At 45.4% G+C, this 19332-nt stretch overlaps 1 protein-coding gene and 1 long non-coding RNA gene across 2 annotated transcripts in view; one reads left to right on the top strand and one right to left on the bottom strand.

Annotated features, from left to right (window-relative positions):
• The window catches only part of LOC142286647 (uncharacterized), a 28606-nt gene extending 15206 nt beyond the window's left edge, over positions 1-13400 (top strand). The window contains exon 2 of the mRNA XM_075333381.1: positions 13239-13400. Within this exon, the coding sequence (XP_075189496.1) occupies positions 13239-13400 (162 nt within the window). The remainder of the gene's footprint in view (positions 1-13238) is intronic.
• Positions 13401-16289: 2889 nt separating this feature from the next.
• On the bottom strand, positions 16290-16839 carry LOC142286646 (uncharacterized). Its single transcript, XR_012747739.1, has 3 exons — positions 16587-16839; positions 16395-16454; positions 16290-16314 (listed from the first exon to the last, which is right to left on the bottom strand). It is a non-coding gene; the product is annotated as an uncharacterized LOC142286646 (long non-coding RNA).
• Positions 16840-19332: the final 2493 nt, after the last annotated feature.

Here is a 19332-nt window from a genome sequence, read left to right as displayed (position 1 = left end):
CAACTCCACCCCTCCTCTACTATTGGGCGCTATGACGCCAAATGAACCGCCCCCTTAGAAAGGAGGCGGTTCGCTGGTCACAGCGACGTCGCTAGGCAGGTAAGTGCGTGTGACGGATGTAAGCAATGTTGTGCGACATGGGCAGCGATTTGCCCGTGTTGCATAACCGACGGAGGTGGGTACAATCGCTAGCGATATCGATACCGATATCGCAGAGTGTAAAGTGCCCTTAAGTCTCCGTGGTATGAGGTTTTTCTCCAGATATTTTTCTAAAAATGCCCTATTCCACCAGATTCTGGTTCTCTTGCACAGCAACTCCTTATATCGATCTATACTATTTTGCATCTCTCCACTGCTTTCCGTAGACACCAATATGGGCTCATCACTGAACACTGCGTTCATTTTTGAAAGCAATTAACTTTTCTCTGACTTCATAATCCATTTTATTCTTATTACTGGATGCTGTGAAAAACACAGAAATAATTAGCGACAAATTGGCGCCATTGGCCAGTGGCCAGTTCTCCAGACCAAACCAATCCTAAAAAAGTATATACTAGATACCCCTGTGGTGGATGTAGGGCATGCACCAATATGTGCAGGACTAAGACCTTTAGGTCATCATGGGGAGACAAAGAATTTGAAAGTCGCCAGTATCCACCTGATCCACCACGCAGGTGATATACTATGCGATGTGTGGTTGTGGCCACATTTTTATATGGGGCTGATATCACGCCAACTAAGAGTCAGGACAAGGGAACACGTACGCGACATTGTCGCTTCAAAAACCATCTCCAATTTGGAGGAATTGAAAACGATCCCTCGACATTTCAAATTAAAACATGATAGTGATCCCTGTACCTTTAAGGTAAGGGGGATTGAACATGTGTCCGTAGGGATTCGAGGCGGCAATATAAATAAGAAACTATTACAGCAAGAATACAAATGGATTACACTATTGGAAACTATGGGATTGAATGAAACCAATTAATTTGCTTGTTTCTTATAAGTTGGACTCTCTTTCCCCTAAAAAAATGCCTGTGTACTAGCTCTATAGTCCCCAATTAATCCATCTGGCTCTCTGCGCAGCAACGATCATTTATGCAATTTAGTACATTATATTTGATTGATCTCTTCCACTGTTTTCCTGTATTGTTTTTAATCGGTTTTAATTAGTGTATTTGTTTACAGTATACTTCTACCAACTCTAAGGATCACCTTGTATGTGAAGAACCCACTCTAATGGATTCATATTCCTGACGTGGATATTCTCTCAATATTGCACGACCTGATGCATGTTATGAATTACCATATGTCTCAATCGTTATGTATGGCATACTTGGAATTTATAAATTTATAGGTTTCCATGACCATTTGGTCGCTTCAACTTTGCATATCATGCATAGTGATTAGCAAGTAAGCAAGCGCATATTATAGTGCAGCATATGGGAATGTGACGTAAGTTGCTTACTGCAGTCTGGTGCGCGTGCCCGCTGTCCTCCACCTGCCCGCTGTCATTAGGGCTGCGTATGTGCACTGGCTTCTATAGCCACTGCGCATGTGCTGGCACCGTTGACGCGCGGCGCTTCCCCGTTGGGGTCGGTGGACAGTAGCGCGCATGCGCCGGCGTCAGACTGCAAGCGGCCGCCATTAAGCAAACACATCATATAAGGATTAAACACATAAATTTGGCCATGATTAATACACCGAGGAGATAACACAATAGCATCCCTCGGGGGTAATGCCAACTCCGAAAGGCATATCAAAAGAGGAGGAAAGGAGATAAGGCACAATTATGATTGAAAATATTAAGTTTTTATTGGTAAAGGTTAAAAGAACAAATACAAAACAGTACAAAAAGACATACAGAACATGGAATCGGTCACCAAGGGTGTGGAAAGGAGAAATGTTCCTTTATAAAAATAGTCTTTAAGGAGGTTTACTCTTGCCTTCAGAACCAGCCCCATATACCACCAGGTAATGCAACAAGCTCTTTTGAATTTAATGCAAGGTGCCTTCTACTCTCCTGCACACTCTTTCTGCCTTTGGTATTTTCCACTACTCAGTGCGTTTATTAGTATTTCAGCCATTAGGCAGAGTTGTAGCTGCTGAGATTACCATTTAGTCCTGTTTCTATAGTGATGAGATATAATATTTACTACAGAATTTTACTATCATTCTCTCACTATTATATGTGAAATTCACGTGTTGAGTCCCTGGGTATGGACCCATCAATGATGGGGATACCAGCATTTGGGAACATACAGGTCTATACCGATGAATTTTGAGTGCACATGTACACTTTATTAGTCAGCCCACAGGTCCAATGAAGGTCTGCACTGTCGCAATTCCGGAACTATATATATATATATATATATATATATATTTACAGCCAGCCGTTGCACTTTACTTACACCGCGACCATCATCTTGTAAATTTCGACAGCCCTATTACTGTTACCTCTGTTATTATCTACATCCAAATCCAAAGGAATAGCCAATTAGGCTTTATCTGTTCACTATACTCCTAGGGTTTGTATAATTTAACCCAACTTACAGCGTGTTAACCCTCTGCATCCTTGTGTGTTTTGTACACTGTATAACGTTGCTTACCGAAACTTGGGGGTTTCACTCGCTTGCAGCGGTATTAGGTAGCTTAGGCAACACAGGTATCACTGTCTCTTATAAAACCCAGCAGTTTATTTAATAGACTCAACATAAACTGCTAAACAAAATGTAACAAAGCCTCTCCTGGCTTAAAGGAAAATATAACATACCGTGGGCTTCCAGTCCAATTAAATGTCCATAGTGGAGTCTCCACACTCTGGCTCCTGCCAGCGAACACCACTCACTGTGGTTCCTTCCTGCAGCCTCCAGCCAGGCTGCAGTTTTATCCCCAGTCCTCACTTGGACTGATTTCCAGAAGTCTCTCTTCAGTCTTCACACAGACTGAGACCTCCAGCACACAATCTCCATGTGCAGCACACAATCTCCATGTGCAGCACACAATCTCCATGTGCAGCACACAATCTCCATGTGCAGCACACAATCTCCATGTGCAGCACACTCAGACTTTTTTCTGTCTCTAAAACTAACAGTCTCTTAAACCCAACCGGACACACCCACAGGTGGAGGTATGTGATTCTCCAGCCCTGTCCATCACGCCGCCCATAGTTTAAAGGGAAGCTAACCCTTAATTACAACCCAAGTCCTGTGAAACTACAGGTCCCACAGTCACATCTTCAGTTCAATAGGGCAGGGAATCCTTCTCCACTGCAACACATAGCGACCATCCACAACATTGGTGGTCGCTACCTCACAACTGTAACACTATATTTTTAATGTGTTTTTGTATGTCTATCACTTACTGCAGGGGTGGGGAACCTTTTTACTGGCAGGGGCCATTTGGAATTTCGTACTAACCTTTGGGGGCCGCACAACATTATCAACCTGAAAAATAACCCTGCTATATTTGGTCAAACAATTAATTAACTCACCCCTACTGTGGGGGCAGGAGCTGCTTCTCTTTGGTGCAATTGTGATGTTTGGTGATATTGATCATCTTGTTTCTCACAGCTGCTTTTCCAGGTTTGTCTCTGTCTGGAGATGCTGGGGGCATAAACATCACAGGAGGGGCAGGGGTGCATAAATTACAGGAGACACTGGGAGTTTATATCACAGGAGGGGCTGGGGCATATACATCAGTAGGGGGCATGGACAGCCCTGGCAGTGGCACAGACATGACTGGGGACAGGGACAGCACTGGGTGGCAGCACGGACTGCACTGGGTGGCAGCACGGACTGCACTGGGTGGCAGCACGGACTGCACTGGGTGGCAGCATGGACAGCACTAGGTGGCATCACTAGGGAGACAGACAGGTCTGGTGGAACATAGACATCAACAAGAGGGCACAGACTGGGGGGCATAGAAAGCAGTGGGAGGGTACAGACAGCAGTAGCGAGTTAAGAGCACTGGGAGGTACACAGTACTGAGGGGTGACACACAGCACTGGGGAGCATGGATAGCATAAGGGGGGCACAGACAGCACTCACCGTGGCATGGACAGCACTGGGTGCAGCATGGACAGCATTAGGTGGTGCGGACAGCACTGGGGGGGGCGTAGACATCACCCAGGGGGTACAGACAGCACTAGGGGGGCACGGACAGCAGTGAGGGGTTACACCGTGCTTAGGGGGTACACACTGTACTAGGGAGTACACAGCACTGGGGTGTACACAGCATTAGGGGGTACACTGCATTAGGGGGAACACACAGCATTAGGGGATACACACAGCACAAGGGAATACACACAGCATTAGGGGGTACACACTGTACTAGGAGGTACACAGCACTGGGGGGTACACACTGTACTAGGAGGTACACAGCACTGGGGGGTACACACAGCATGAGGGGGTACACAGCACTGGCGGTACACACTGTACTAGGAGGTACACAGCACTGGGGGGTACACACAGCACAAGGGGGTACACAGCATTAGGAGGTACACACAGCATTAAGGGGTACACACAGCATTAGGGGGTACTTACTGTACTAGGGGGTACACACAGCATTAGGGGGTACACACAGCACTAGGGGGTACACACAGCACTAGGGGATACACACAGCATTAGGGAGTACACACAGCATTGGGGGGTACACAGCACGAGGGGGTACACACAGCACGAGGGGGTGCACACAGCACTAGGGGGTACACAGCACTGAGCGGGGGGGGGCAGCAATTGGTTGAGTACTCACAGTGAGGGGGGGGGAGTCACACACACAGCACAGTTTCGGGAGGCTGGTAAACCTGCTGCAGCTTTTCTGTGCCTTTATCGCAGCGTGCTGCTTGCTCCGTCCACCAGAGCACACTAGCACAGGCTGGGGATAAGCCTAGAATGGGTAAAGGAAAAGGGATTCTTCAGCTCACCTGTTGCCCGGACTGCTAGACCTTGCGGGTGCCTCGGATCCGCCGGTAAGTCCCGACCGGTTTGTGGAAGAAGGCAGAGAAGAAAAGGATGATCCGGCACTGATTCTTCTTTAAGATAAAATCTCCGTAATCTTTATTGGAAATATTAAAAGCATCGTGAAGGCCGAGGTATAAATCAATACATGGAAACTTTGCGCGTTTCGGACTACACCATAAAAACAGAAAGAGTCCTTAATCATAAGTGTTCCATGTATACCACAACATTACTAAAATAGACTGACCCGCTGGATGGGCGGAAGGGAGGGGCGGGATGTCATGATTGCATGAAAAAACAGGTGAACATCGCCGTGCATATGGACAAAAGGAACATCATACTGGGTCAATATAATCCTTAGTAAATAGTGCGTGATAAACCATAAAACATTCATTCATATGTTAATAATCATTTCAATAGAGGAGCTGACCTGAAATTGCAATAGGGCTGCAAATACAAGCCCCTATATATTCATAAGAATAGAAACGAAAAATTTCATGATACAGATAGAGCTAAAAATGAAATTAGATTATGTGGGTTAGTTACCAAAGGACCCAACCCTAGGTTGATAAGTAAATTATATGGAGATCACAAGTTAAATAAAATATAAATTTATAAGGTTCTCAACAATATTTGCAAAGTATATCAAAAAGCAGCTCCTCCAGTGAAAAACAGGGGGGGGGGAGAGGACTTGTTCAATATAAATAAGCAAGCTCCAATATGTGCATATCGTCTGACGATAAAAAGACCATAAAAAAAAAATATATATACATCAGGATGAAACATGTGTGGAGCTTGACTGAAGGAATGCTCATTACAATATGTCCGAATTATGGCATCCGTGCAGGAATGGATGAATTTCATCAAAGAATGACTAGAACAAACACATAAGCATAAAAGCACCTCATTGAATGTCAGAAAACGGATCAGAAATTATTCTATATCTATCGATCTAAAAAATAAATCGCAAATCGGAGCGATAGTTAAAGCCACCTGGGTATCTTGTATTTAGCTTCAAAATCCATTTTGCCTCTGCCAAAAGCAGGGCTTGGAACCAGTCCCCCCCACGAGGTGGTCTGGGAACAGACTCTATACCCGTGATCACTAAGGAAGAAAAATCCGCTGAATGACATTCAATGTAGTGCCTGGTCAGACCAGATAAGGAGCGTTTCTTCACCAATGCAACATAGCTTAAGGAGGTCCTGTCATGAGCTGCTGAAGGTATGCGGACGTGCTCAGAGATCCTGGTTCTAAGTGCTCTAGAGGTGCAGCCGACATAGCCCTTGCGGCATAGTGTGCACGTTGCCACATAGACCACATGTGCAGAAGCACAATTAATAAACGATCGAATTACAAAGCTTTCTCCATTATTCCCTAATAGGGATTTGGTATTGTGCATGAACCTGCAAAGGCCCCATCGGCCGGACCCACATTTATAAGACCCAGAGACACTGAGCCAGGTTCTGTTACATTTCTTAGATGTGAACATGCTGGGTGCCACAAGGTTCCCAATGGTACGAGCTCTCTTGGCTACTATATTGACCCCCGGCTGAAGAACTGAATTTAGTATGGGGTCCTGACGTAAAAGGGGGATAAAACGCTGGATGGTCTGTTTAATTTGAAAAAAATCAGTGCTAAATGGTGTTGAAAAAGTCACACGATTTCTAGATACTGAGGAAACAGGGTGATCTTCCAACCGATTGGTTCTTTTTTTTTTTTTAAATTCTTTATTTTAATGACCGACTCGAGAACATACAAAGTAACACCTGCTCCACAAAGAACAGAATAACAGATTTCAAATATTTAACATTGACATGTAGCCCACCCTTCCGCACCCCTGTACATATCTAGTCGCTGCAACTGCTCGAGTCAGGCCCAATTTAATCCTTTTATGAACCAACCCAACAAGGGTGGAATACAGAACATAGAAAGAGAGCAAAGCCCGAAAAGAGTTTAGAACAGGTTAAGAGAAAGAGCTAAAGGGGAATAGGGGGGGAGGGGAGAATAGGGGAAGATAGGGGACAAAGAAGTGAGAAGAAGGGAGAGCGAGAGAAGAAAAAAGAGGAAAGGGGGAGAGGAGAGAAAAAAAAAAAAAAAAGGGGGGGGAGAGTGTTTCCCCAGAGCCTCACAGCAGCCGTGGAACAGAGAGTAATCTGGCGTATTCCACCGAGTGAGTGAACTCCAACCATGGGAACCAAGTCCTATGAAAATCTTCCTGTCTGTCATTGAGAGAGGATGTCAAGTCCTCCATGTGCCTTAGGTCGTTAACCCTTGAAACCCACTGTGCCAGTGTGGGGGTGGTAGAAGACTTCCAGCCAAGCGGGATGCAAGACCTGGCAGCCATTACCAGAAATCTAAGCAAAGAGCGCTTGTATCTAGGAGCCGGGAGTTCCAAAAGCTGTAAGATAAACAGTTCCGAACCCAATGTCTCAACCGTGCCGGTCACCAGTCTAATTACCTCCCTCACTTCTGACCAAAACCGTTGCAAGGAAGGGCAGGACCAAAAGATGTGCACGTAATCACCCTCCCCCGAGCCACACCTCCAGCAAACGGGGTCAACTGAGGGGAATATCCTATGAAGTCTGGTCAGGACTCTATACCACCTAGTCAGCAGTTTGAAGTTGGCCTCCAACAGTCTGGAACTGATCGAGGTTTTATGTGCCATCATTAGGACGTTGTTTCGTTGCGTGTCAGATAGAGCCGTCCCAAGGTCCCTTTCCCACTGCCGCAAATAGACCGGGGTGGGCAAATCTCCCGGGTCTGATAGCAAATTGTATGCCAGGGAAAGTGAGTGCCGCAGGGCCCCCTCTCCCAAGCACAATTTCTCGAATCTTGTGGGAGGCCCAGCATACCGGGCGAAGCAGGGAAGGGAGCTCATGAAATGCCTCAACTGCATGGCCCTCCATCTCCCCAGGGGGTCCGGAGGCAGGAGACCACAAATATCCGAAAGAGATAGCCAGTCACCCTCCCCTCCCAGCTGGTAAGCTCTGAATCTGCCCCCCTGTACCCAGCTCCGAAAAACTGGGTCCAAGAGGCCAGGACGGAAATCCGGATCTCCTATAATTGGTGACATGGGGGAAGGCAACGGCAGGAGGAGGCGCCGAACCTCGCCCCTCGAACAGCATTCCAGAGTAGCGCCAATAGTGGGGTGAGATCTCAAAGTAGACGGGAAAAAGCTTGCGACCCAAGGCATGGCCGGTAAATGTACCTCCGAGAAGCTCTGTTCCAGGGCGACCCATGGTTTCATCCTAGAGTGGTGGCACCAATCCAGAACCCTAACCATATGTGTGGCCCAGTAATATTTTTTCATATCAGGTATTCCCAGCCCTCCCCTACACTTAGGTCTGCACAGTAGGGAACGGGAAAGTCTCGCCGGCTTATTCGCCCAGATAAATTTAGTATATAGTGAGGCCAATTCCTTGAAGAAAGAGCTCGGGATCTTAATTGGCAGGGCCTGGAAGAGGTATAGAAGTCGTGGTAATATATTCATCTTCAATATTGCACATCTCCCAAACCATGTGAAAAGGCCCCTCGCCCAATTTGCGCAGTCTGTTCTAATGGACTGCAGGAGAGGGAGATAATTCAGCTTATATAGTTGGCTAGTGTCCGCTGCCAGCTGGACCCCCAGGTACCTCAGAGAGTGATTAGCCCACTTAAACCCGAACGCAGATTGTAGCGAAATAACATGATCTTGGGGGAGAGATACATTCATAGCCTCCGATTTTGACATGTTAATTCTAAAATTAGAAAGAGAGGAGTATGTTTCCAGCTCTCTCAGTAGATTGGGCAGGGAGACCCGAGGGTTGGTAATAAAGAAAAGTAAGTCGTCCGCGTACGCCGCAATTTTGTAGGTGGAACCAGCAACTATAGGGCCGGAAATGTCAATGTTATGAATATAGCACCAATTCAGAACCAGTAGGTATTAGAAAAGAATTCCAACATGTACAACTTATATAGATCTAGCAACATGTGATAATAAAACTTAACCTTTAATTGGGTTATTTAAAATAAATATACAAACTGTGATCCAAACACCATTTAAAACCTGGAAATGATGGGACCAATGTGTGCTGCGTGTATCTATGGCACCATCATTTACAGAAAAAGGGGAACGGGTAACGTTCACCTAGATGAACAACACCGGAGATGTAATGAGTTTTTCAACACACAAAAAGCTGATGTGGTATCGCTGATTAGACAGATGCTGTGTAAGTGCAGCCTTCAAAGATAAATGTATACACAAGAAGTAGCATGCCACTCAACAGACAGAATGTTGTCACTCAGCGTCATCAACACCAGACCAAAAATAGTGTGAATGTCCCACTATAGAGCTAAGCTAGTGTGATACGCTCTATCAGGGGACAACCAAACATATGCACCATGACATGCGGTGCCCAGGAAATAATGACCTCATAATACCTGTACCATGCTCTATACAAACAACGGCAGGGGTCAGGGACAATAGGATGTCATATACAGTGCAATATTAGGACCACTTAAAGTGGAACCATCTCACCCAGTCTTTTTGTCGGTGAGGTGTCGTCCTTCTCCAGTGCTGCTTAGTCCAACTACCGGCACTTGGGGAGCAGTGGCTTGGTCACTGGCCCTGTCTGGGATACAACTGACCCTAAGATAATCCACAAAAACTCCCGCCCTTACAAGGGCAGTCCACAGCTGGCCCTGTTGTGGCTGACCCTAATATCCATCAAGCAGGTGACTTCCGACGCGTTTCACAACGACTGCTCATCAGGGGAGGCTTGAAACACCTGAAAATCGTGGTTATGGCTCAGGCTTAGAGCTCAAACCTATGTGGCCTGGTATCATTCCTGTCAATGTTACCTCTAATTCGGCTAAGCAGGGGTTCCAGGGTCAGGATAAAGATCAGGGGTGAGAGGGGGCATCCCTGCCTTGTGCCGTTAAGAATGGGAAATCTATCTGAAAGGAGACCGTTCACCCAGACCGTTCACCCTGACCGCGGCAGAGGGGTTACTATACAGAGAGCATATCCACCTGAGCATCATCCTCCCCAACCCCACCTCCCGCAGAACCTCCTCCATGAATATCCAATTGACTCTGTCGAACGCTTTTTCTGCGTCGGTCGACAGGAGCATCAGGGGCAACCCTTCCGAATTAGCCCTGTGGATTAAGTTCAGCGCCTTAGTGGTGTTGTCCCTCGCTTCCCTTCCCATCATGAACCCAGCCTGGTCCGGGTTGACAATCCCCCCCAGCAATGGAGAGAGTCTCTCTGATAATATTCTGGTGAAGAGCTTCAAGTCTGTGTTGAGGAGGGAGATGGGTCGGTAACTAGAACAAGAGGTAGGGTCTTTACTCTCTTTAGGGATGACTACTATATTAGCGGCCAAAGAGTCTCTCGGCAAGTGGACCTTTTCGGAGAGTGAGATATTGTTAAAGGCAGAGAGAAATGGGGGAGCAGCATGGAGCCCATCTTTTTGTAGTAAAGCAGGGGGAAGCCATCTGGGCCAGGGGCCTTACCAGTGGGGGAATTTTTAATTGCAGCCCAGTACTCCTCCTCTGAGATGGGTCTTTCCAGGGCATCCGCAACCGATTGGTTCTGGTCCTATTCTCAACAATAGAAGAGGCCCTGTTCAAAGTCCGATCAGGATACCCCCTCCCACTGAGTCTCTCTCTAATGCGGACAGCTTCACAACGATAGGAAGCTTCAGATGAGCATAAACGCTTCGCTCGTAAGAGCTCACCCACAGGTAAATTCTGTAAGGTGTGGGGCATGTGACAGCTACTCGCATGGAGAGAGGTATTGCCACAAATAGGCTTCCTATACAGAACAGAATGAATGGAACCAGTCAAGGGGTCGCCAGATAGCAGGATGTCCAGGAAGGGAGCTGAGTCCATATATAGGTTCATGGTAAATCTCAAATTGAGAGGGTTGTTGTTAAAATGTGCATTGACGGCTTCCATGGCCTCCTGGGGGATATCAAAATCTCCTGTATTACATATCAAAACTTGATCATCAATATATCTTGCATACCAAATAATGGTATGCAACAATGGATTATCACTTGTATAGATATATTTCTCTTCCCAGTAGGCCATGTAAATATTAGCCAATGCACATGAAAAACATGCCCCCATAGGACAACCGGCTATCTGGAGATAAAATGTTAAGTTAAACTGGAAAAAATTGTGGGTCAACAGAAAACCTGTTGTCATGAGAATGAATTCTTTGAGGACATCGTCAAATGAGCTGTATTTATTTAGATGAAAATACAGAGCCTGTAAGGCTTCCCTATACGGTATGCTAGGATATAATGAGACCACGTCGCTTATTATCCAAAAAGAACCACTCGTCCAGGACATCTCCAAATCCTGTAAGAGACTCTTTGTGTCTCTAATATGACCAATAGTACGTTTCATGAGCGGCTGGATATAATGATCTAGCCAGTCACTCAGATTGCTGGTTAGAGACCCAGTGCTGGCTACTATGGGTCTCAATGGGGGAGGGAAAGTGCCCTTATGGACCTTGGGAAGGCCTTGAAAAATGAGACACACCAGAGAGTCGACAAAAAGATATTCGTGGACCTTTTCATTAAGAACTCCCCATTGAAAACCTTGTGAGAAGAGGACCCGTAACTTTGAGGAAAAATCAGATGTGGGATCGCAAGGCAATTGCCTGTAAGTGGATTTATCACTCAATATGGTATTAATCTCTCTTTCATACAGTTTGCTGTCCAGCACTACTACTGAGCCCCCCTTGTCCGCCCCCCGGACCACAATGTGACTATTGTCCTTCAGATCTTTAAGTGCTCTTTTTTCAGAGGATGACAAATTGTCCTGAATCTGGGGTTTCATCAAGAGTATATTTCTGACCTCCGATTCTATAAGGTCCTGGAACGTGTCCATAACAGGAACCCTGGAGGCAATAGGATAAAAACTCGGGTTCTTATTGACAAAAGGAGAAGGTTCAGATATACCCGTACAGGTGTCACTTAGTTCTTGTAAGTGCGTAACCGCAATCTGTTCCCTCAAATTCCAAAATAGGGGGACATGAGTAGAATTGTTGGTCGGAGGATCAGGTGAGTTGGGCCTATCAGTATTGTCCGCATCAGTATTGGAAAAATGTCTTTTTATTGTGAGATTCCTGACAAACCTATTAACATCTCTAAAGCTGGTGTCACACATAACGACGACGACAACGACGTCGCTGCAACGTCACCATATTCTGTGACGTTGCAGCGACCATAGATAATCGTTAGTAAGCTGTCAAACATGCTAAATAAAGCAGCGACGGAGCAGAGATCATAGCGACGTCGACGGTCGTTGTGTGGTTTCAGACATGTCATTGCACGACGAGTCAGAGGTGTGGTTTTAACCCCTAGATACGGTTTGCGTTATCTCTTTTCACGCCCCTCTGTTCCTATTGGTGATCGCTACAGCGCTTTGCGTTGTCTTTCTTCACGCCCCTCTGTTCCGATTGGTCATCACTACAGCGTCGCCTGATTGGGTGACCGTATCAAACAAAAGACGACGCAGTAGCGCTTCCATTCACTCTACCTGAGCTTTTTCAGAACGCAGTTTGCTGCAGTGATTCTTTCAATTTGTTGATTTCGTCTTGGATTTTTAATATTCTCCTGACTTAAAGGTAAGTAATTTTGGGCAGTATTATACCAATATTCTAGTACATCGTGACATTAATATAGCAACTGTATTCTTGTATATTGGGGCAGTATTATAGTTATATTTATCTATGTACATAGGGGGAAGTATTATAGCTTTTCTATTCCTGTACATAGGAATATATATATATATATATATATATATATATATATATATATATATATATATATATATATATAAAAATAAATATATATATGGGGCCAGTATTATAGCAATTATATTCTTGAACATATAGCTATTTTCTACATATATATATATATATATATATATATATATATAGGTATATATGTATATATATTTATATATTCAATACCGCTGTACATATAGTTATGTTCTTGTACATAGGGGCAGTATTATAGTAGTTATATTTTTGTACATAGGGGCAGTATTATAGTAGTTATATTCTTGTGCATAGGGGCAGTATTATAGTAGTTAAATTCTTGTATATAGGGGGCAGTATGATAGTAGTTATATTCTTGTACATAGGGGGCCGTATTATAGTAGTTATATTATTGGACATAGGAGCAGTATTAAAGTAGTTGTACGTAGGTGGCAGTATTATAGCAGCTATATTCTTGTGCTTAGTTTATAACAATGTAGTAATACATTAATTTCCTTTTTTTTCAGATGTCTTCCAACAAACAAGAATTTATAAGGGAGATGATTGATATGTATCGATCCCTGCCTTGTTTGTGGAAGATTAAGTCTGTCGATTATAGCAATCGATACAAGAAAAAGCAGGCCTATGAGCAGCTTGTTGAATTGTTCCAGAGGCATAACCCTACTTAGACCATTACGACTGAGATTGTGCGAAAGAAAATCCAGGGTCTTCGCACCGTTTATAAAAAGGAACTAAATAAGGTGGAGAAGGCCAGCAAATCTGGTGCCGGAACGGAGGAACTTTACGTTCCAAAGCTTTGGTACTACGATTTGCTGGCCTTCATAAGAGACCAAGAGGTACCACGTACAATAACATCGCTGTCCTTTGGTCCCGGAACACAGCCTGAGGTCCGGTCTGACACCACAGTTGGAGATGTAAGTACCTTTGTGAAACTTTTGATGTACATGGCATTATTTAATTGAAAATAGTTACTACGGTTTTCTATGATTACTGTTGCAGATTTCAAAATGTATCCCTTCCAGTTCAGATAAGTATACTCCTTTACTAGTTTCTCCACACTCTATTTTCATACCATGTAATGACATTTCATATCTTGTAGTACTAGTCTGCCCCTCCCATTAGTTTCCAGTGCATGTGTATCCCTGTGCCTGTTGCTCATGATATCTGAGTTTAACATCATTTTTATTGTTCCGCAGGATCGTTGTGAAGCTGGGCCAATAGCGACAGGTGGTGATGATGAAATTGCCGGGACTTCCGAGGAGACCGCAGAAGCTCCATTACCGCGGCGGATCTCCTCAACCCGTAAGAGGCAGCCGAACAACACATCATCAACAGACCTTATGGATATGGCGAAGAAAATCCTGGAGCAGCACAGCAGACCATCCATTTGCGGATTTGCCCAGCTTACGGATGAAAGACTCCGTAAGCTGGATGACAAACAAAGAGGTCATGTCGAAAGGGTCATGCTGGAGGCCCTCAACAAGGTGGCATTGGGGAAACTGACAGACTCCTCAAAAGTGTGCGAAGTAGATCATCAACAACACTCTTCATGGAACCAAGTGCCATGGATGAGGATGGAGCCTCGACCGCACCTCCAGCATGACCCCCCCGCACAGTATCCCATGTTCCCCCCAATGAACCAATTTTTCAGCCCACAGAGGCAACATTTAAATGACTCTAGTAACCAATATCAAAATTTATAGTTTTTGTTTTTTGTTATAATATTTATGCTGTTTTTGTTGTTGTTTAAGCAATGTTAGGGAATTGTAATAAAAAATGTCTTTGATTTCAAACTTTTGTACAGCTTTCATGAATTCTGCATAACATTATTCACGGGGTAAAGGGCTGGGTGGAGGTCAGGGTCGCCATCATGGCACAACTCTACAGATGCACATATATAATGTGTGTGTGTGGGTGTTTTTTTTTTAATTAAGAATGTTTTTGTGGGTTCTTTGTTTTAAAGCTGTGGTGGGGAACATAGTGCTCTCCCTGCTGCCTTATAGTGCTGTCACCTAATGCTCTCCGAGCTGCCTTCTAGTGCTGTCACTGTCAGTGCTGTTTGTGTTATGCCACCTACAGCTCTTTGTGCTGCCACCTATTGCTGTGTTGCCCAGGGATTGGGGGGGAAATGAGATCCTGGCCAAGGGGTTACTTCTGCAGGTATCCCGGTGTCGTGACCCGGTCTGTAATGTCAAGCTCCCAAAAAAGAGGGGGATTAGGTAGGGGGAATTGTCTGTCACGCCACCCGTGGGTTGCGTTGATAAGGTGGTGGCACCGCCACTGCCTCTGGGGACCGTGCCCAGGACTGATGGTGTGGGGCAGCTAGGTGGGATACCCTCCACGGGTAGGGGGATTTATAGTCCCAGGGCCCAATTGGGAGAGGTAGTTTGTAGAGTGACGGGTACAGTCCTCGCCTTGTACCGGGTGGTGCAGGAGTACTCACAGTATAAACCAATAACTAACCCCAGTCCAGTAATTAACCAAGTTGCTGGTAACAGGTGCCAACGGCCCGCTGCTGTGAAGACGGGTCCCACACCCGTGTGTGTAATTCAGGTGATCTTTTCCTGCCCGAGGTATGTGTCTTCTTTTCACACTGGTCCGTACTGGGTCCCGACAGCTGGCACCCCTCTCCTGGTCCACTTCGGGTCCCACAAGAGGCTGGCCCATTCCTGAGGCCGTGAGTACCACTCACCCCAGCCCCACACAGGGGCTGCTTATGTGACGCCCTGGACTAGCCAGGTGGTCTCAGAGGTAACATCACACACACACACACACCCTCCCCTGGACAGTCAAGATCATTGAAAAAAAAAAAAACCTTGTTGCCACTGTACAGTCTTGATGTCCTCCTGTTTTCGTGGGGAGGGGGTGAGTGGGGTCTGATTGGCTGGTGTGTGTTTGTGTGTGGGAACCTCCCCAAGGGAGAGTTAAATCAGCATCAATAACATGTATGCAGACCTCTGTAACACCCAGGTTTTGCCAGGGCGGCACAGTGCTCTTTGTGCTGCCAACTACTGCTCAGGGTGATGTATATGCCCCATACTCTTAAGGGATGTATATGACGCAGCCTCTCCTGGGATGTATATGCCTCAGTGTTTCCTGTGATGTATATGCCCTAGCTTCTCCTGTGTTGTGTATGCCCCCAGCCTCTCCAGACCAAGACAAACATGGAAATGTAGTGGTGAGAATCAAAATGATCCATCTCACCGAACATCACAGTCTCTCCAGCCACCACTCTGGGGCTGATTTTATTAATTATTTTAACAAATATAGCCTGGTCGTGTTCAAGTTGATAATTTGGTGTGGCCCCCGTTGGTTGGTAGAAAATTCCAAATGGTCCCCGGCAGTAAATAGGTTCCCAAACCCTGTTTGAAAGTTTTGTCCAAAAATGTAAGCAACAGCGAAAATAAACTAGAAAGATTTATGTGACATACAAAACAAAAAAAAACATTTAAATCACAAACATTCACATTTAGTGGCCCTGCTGTTGGGCTGCCAAAAACTGTTCCAGCATCTCCCCATGACGCCGGACGGCTTCTGACAAACGCCGTTGTGATTCCACCAGGTCCTGTAGTGTGGGGATTTCTGTGGAGGGAATGGGAAAAGTTAACCATCCTTGTTCCAACATCGAACTGTCAGGTATATGTTTTTGGTTGACCACTTACGGTTCTGGGGTTCATCACCTTCTTCCTCTGAGGCGCTGATGGCCCAACCAGATCCTGTGGCTAGGGAACACAAATCAAATATTAGTACACGACAGCCCACCATCATTTAAACATCCCTGTATCCTTTACAACTTGTAGGGACACCATGTTATGTGCATAAATTACAGGAAGGGTAGCCTGCACAAAACTCACCAACTGATGCGGGGGAGAAGGCATCGTTAGAAGGAGAAGTATGGGGAGACAGGGTAGAAGGTGGTGATGGGGTTGAAGGAAGAGATGGGGTTGCAGCAGGTGATGGGGTTGGAGAAGGAGAGGGTGTCCCAGCAGGCGCAGCAGGCGGAGGTGGTGGATCTGCAGCAGGAGATGGTGGAGCCGGCGGGGATGGTGGATCCGCAGCAGGAGATGGTGGAGCTGGCGGAGATGGTGGATCCACAGCCGGAGAGGGTGGAGATGGTGGAGCTGCCTGTGCAGCTGGAGGTGGTCCTAGGTATAGGAGAAAACTTTTATTGAGCGCATAACTCCAGGCCACTATGGCTTACGCCTACTTTACACCATACAATTCTGCATACGATATCGTATGTGATGTGACACGCCCCCATCTTATGTGCGACAACTGAAATTTGTTGACCGTGTCGCACCTATGCTTTGTTCCTGTCACAAGTACTTACCCTTCTATACGACCATCCATACGTAAGAAGCGGGACGCAGGTAAGTTGCAGTTCATCATTCCCGGGGTGTCACACACTGCGATGTGTGCTGCCTCGGGAACATTGAGCAACCAGACGTTCAATTTTTAGTAATTGAACGACGTGTATGCGATGAACGGTTATTCGTTTAATCGTAATCGCATGTAGGTTTTACAGACTACAATATCTCTAACGATGCCGGATGTGCATCACTTACAACGTGACCCCGCCGACACATCGGTAGATATATTGTAGCATGTAAAGCCCGTGTATAGCCTGCTTTTTTACGTATGTTTGACAAACCTTTTTCTAGGGGCACCAGACACATGGGGACCACTTGCCTCAAAGCAGCAAACATGCTGCATTCATTGGAAAAACAAGGCACAAAAATCAATCACTTAAATTATTCTATTTTATTCTGTTCTGTAAATAGTATAACATATGGCTTGTACTCAAGGCTTCTAATGTCACTCTGATATGCACCGAGATAACAATGATAATCAGAGATGCAAATGCAAAGAGAAAATAAACCCATTATACCCCAGGAGCATTGAAGTTTTGAGGTATCCGAAATTTACCTATGATCAAGTTAGATAATTAGCTCCTTTTCGCCACCTTGACCCTCTGATATGCACACTAGATATCTTGGTATAATGTAATTATTTTCTTTAGATATGCACTGAGATAACAATGATAATCAGGTCAATGGACAATACTCCAAACGCGATTACACAGCATGGTTTATTGCGAAATGGTTTTTGTAAAGACTGGCACAGTGTTGATCAAATCCTAATATATGCAAAGAGTAAATAATCCCATTACCCCAGGAGCATTGAAGTTTTTAGGTATCTGAAATTTACCTATGATCAAGTTTGCATACCATACCTTTTACAAAGGATAATTAGCTCTTTTTCGCCACCTTGTCCCTCTGATATGCACACTAGATATCTCGGTATAATGTGATTATTTTCTTTGCAATATATTGCATTTGAACTACACTGTGCTTTCCAAACAACCTTGTTCTAATCGCGTTTGGAGCATTGTCCAGTCATCTGACTATCCTTCTTATCTCGTTGCATATCTGAGTGAGCAAGTTTAGAAGCCATATGTGTGTGTATATTTCTAGTTCATATGTTTCAGAAATAAATCCCCTCCTTTGGGTCCTCGCCAAACTACCTCATATTTTACACAATTGTATTATTATTCTTTGTAAATTTTATATAAATTAAGATTTTTTTTTTTTATTTTAATGATTGGTCATTGGCATTTTGTGCCATGTTTTTCCAATTGTAATCACTGGGTCACCAGTGTCGGGGAAGAATATCACAGTTAATGTCCATGTTATGAAAGTATGTATGCTGCATTCATTGCTGCACTTATGCATGCGTGGGGAGTGGGTGACAGGTCCTCGATAACTTGTTCAGCACCCATGTGTTCTATTATTTTTGTTTTACTGATTTTTTTCAATACCTTTCATTTTTCCACCAGACAGAACTTTTCAGATTTTTCAGTCAATGTTCCCATATGTTTTCTGCGGGAACCTCACACCACTTTTTATTGCTGTAAGCTGCGTCCAACACCATTAAAGGGGGCTTGACACACTACGACATCGCAAATATAAGTCGATGGCATCATGGAATTCTTGACGCACAACCGGCCGCATTAGCGATGCCGTCTGTTGCGTGTGACTCCGATGAGCGATTTTGCATCGTTGAAAAAATGTGCAAAAACGCTAATCGGCGACATGGGTGTCCATTCTCAAAAATCGTGAATTCAGCAGTAACGAAGTTGTTCCTCATTCCTGCGGCAGCACACATCGCTGCGTGTGACGCCACAGGAACGAGGAAGCTCCCCTTCCATGCCTCCCGGCCACATTGCGGAAGGAAGGAGGTGAGCGGGATATTACGTCCCGCTCATCTCCGCCCCTCCACTGCTATTGGGCGGCGGTTCATTGACGTGGCTGTGACGCCGCACGGACCGCCACCCTTAGAAAGACACCGTCGCCGGACAGGTAAGTATAGGTGACGGCTCTGGGCGATGTTGTGCCCGTGCCGGGCAGCGATTTGCCCGTGCCGCACAACAGATGGGGTCGGGTACCCACAGTAGCGATATCGGGACCGATATCGCAGTGTGTAAAGTAGCCTGTAGGCCAGGGGTGGGCAATTAATGTTCCCATGGGGCCGCATGAGAAATTGGGATGGTTTTAGAGGGCCGGACTAATATAATTAACTCAGTTTTAACCAATACTGTAT

The sequence above is a fragment of the Anomaloglossus baeobatrachus genome, unplaced genomic scaffold, assembly GCF_048569485.1.
Source record: "Anomaloglossus baeobatrachus isolate aAnoBae1 unplaced genomic scaffold, aAnoBae1.hap1 Scaffold_68, whole genome shotgun sequence".
Lineage (NCBI taxonomy): Eukaryota > Metazoa > Chordata > Amphibia > Anura > Aromobatidae > Anomaloglossus > Anomaloglossus baeobatrachus.
This window is presented reverse-complemented; position numbering and strand designations above follow the sequence as displayed.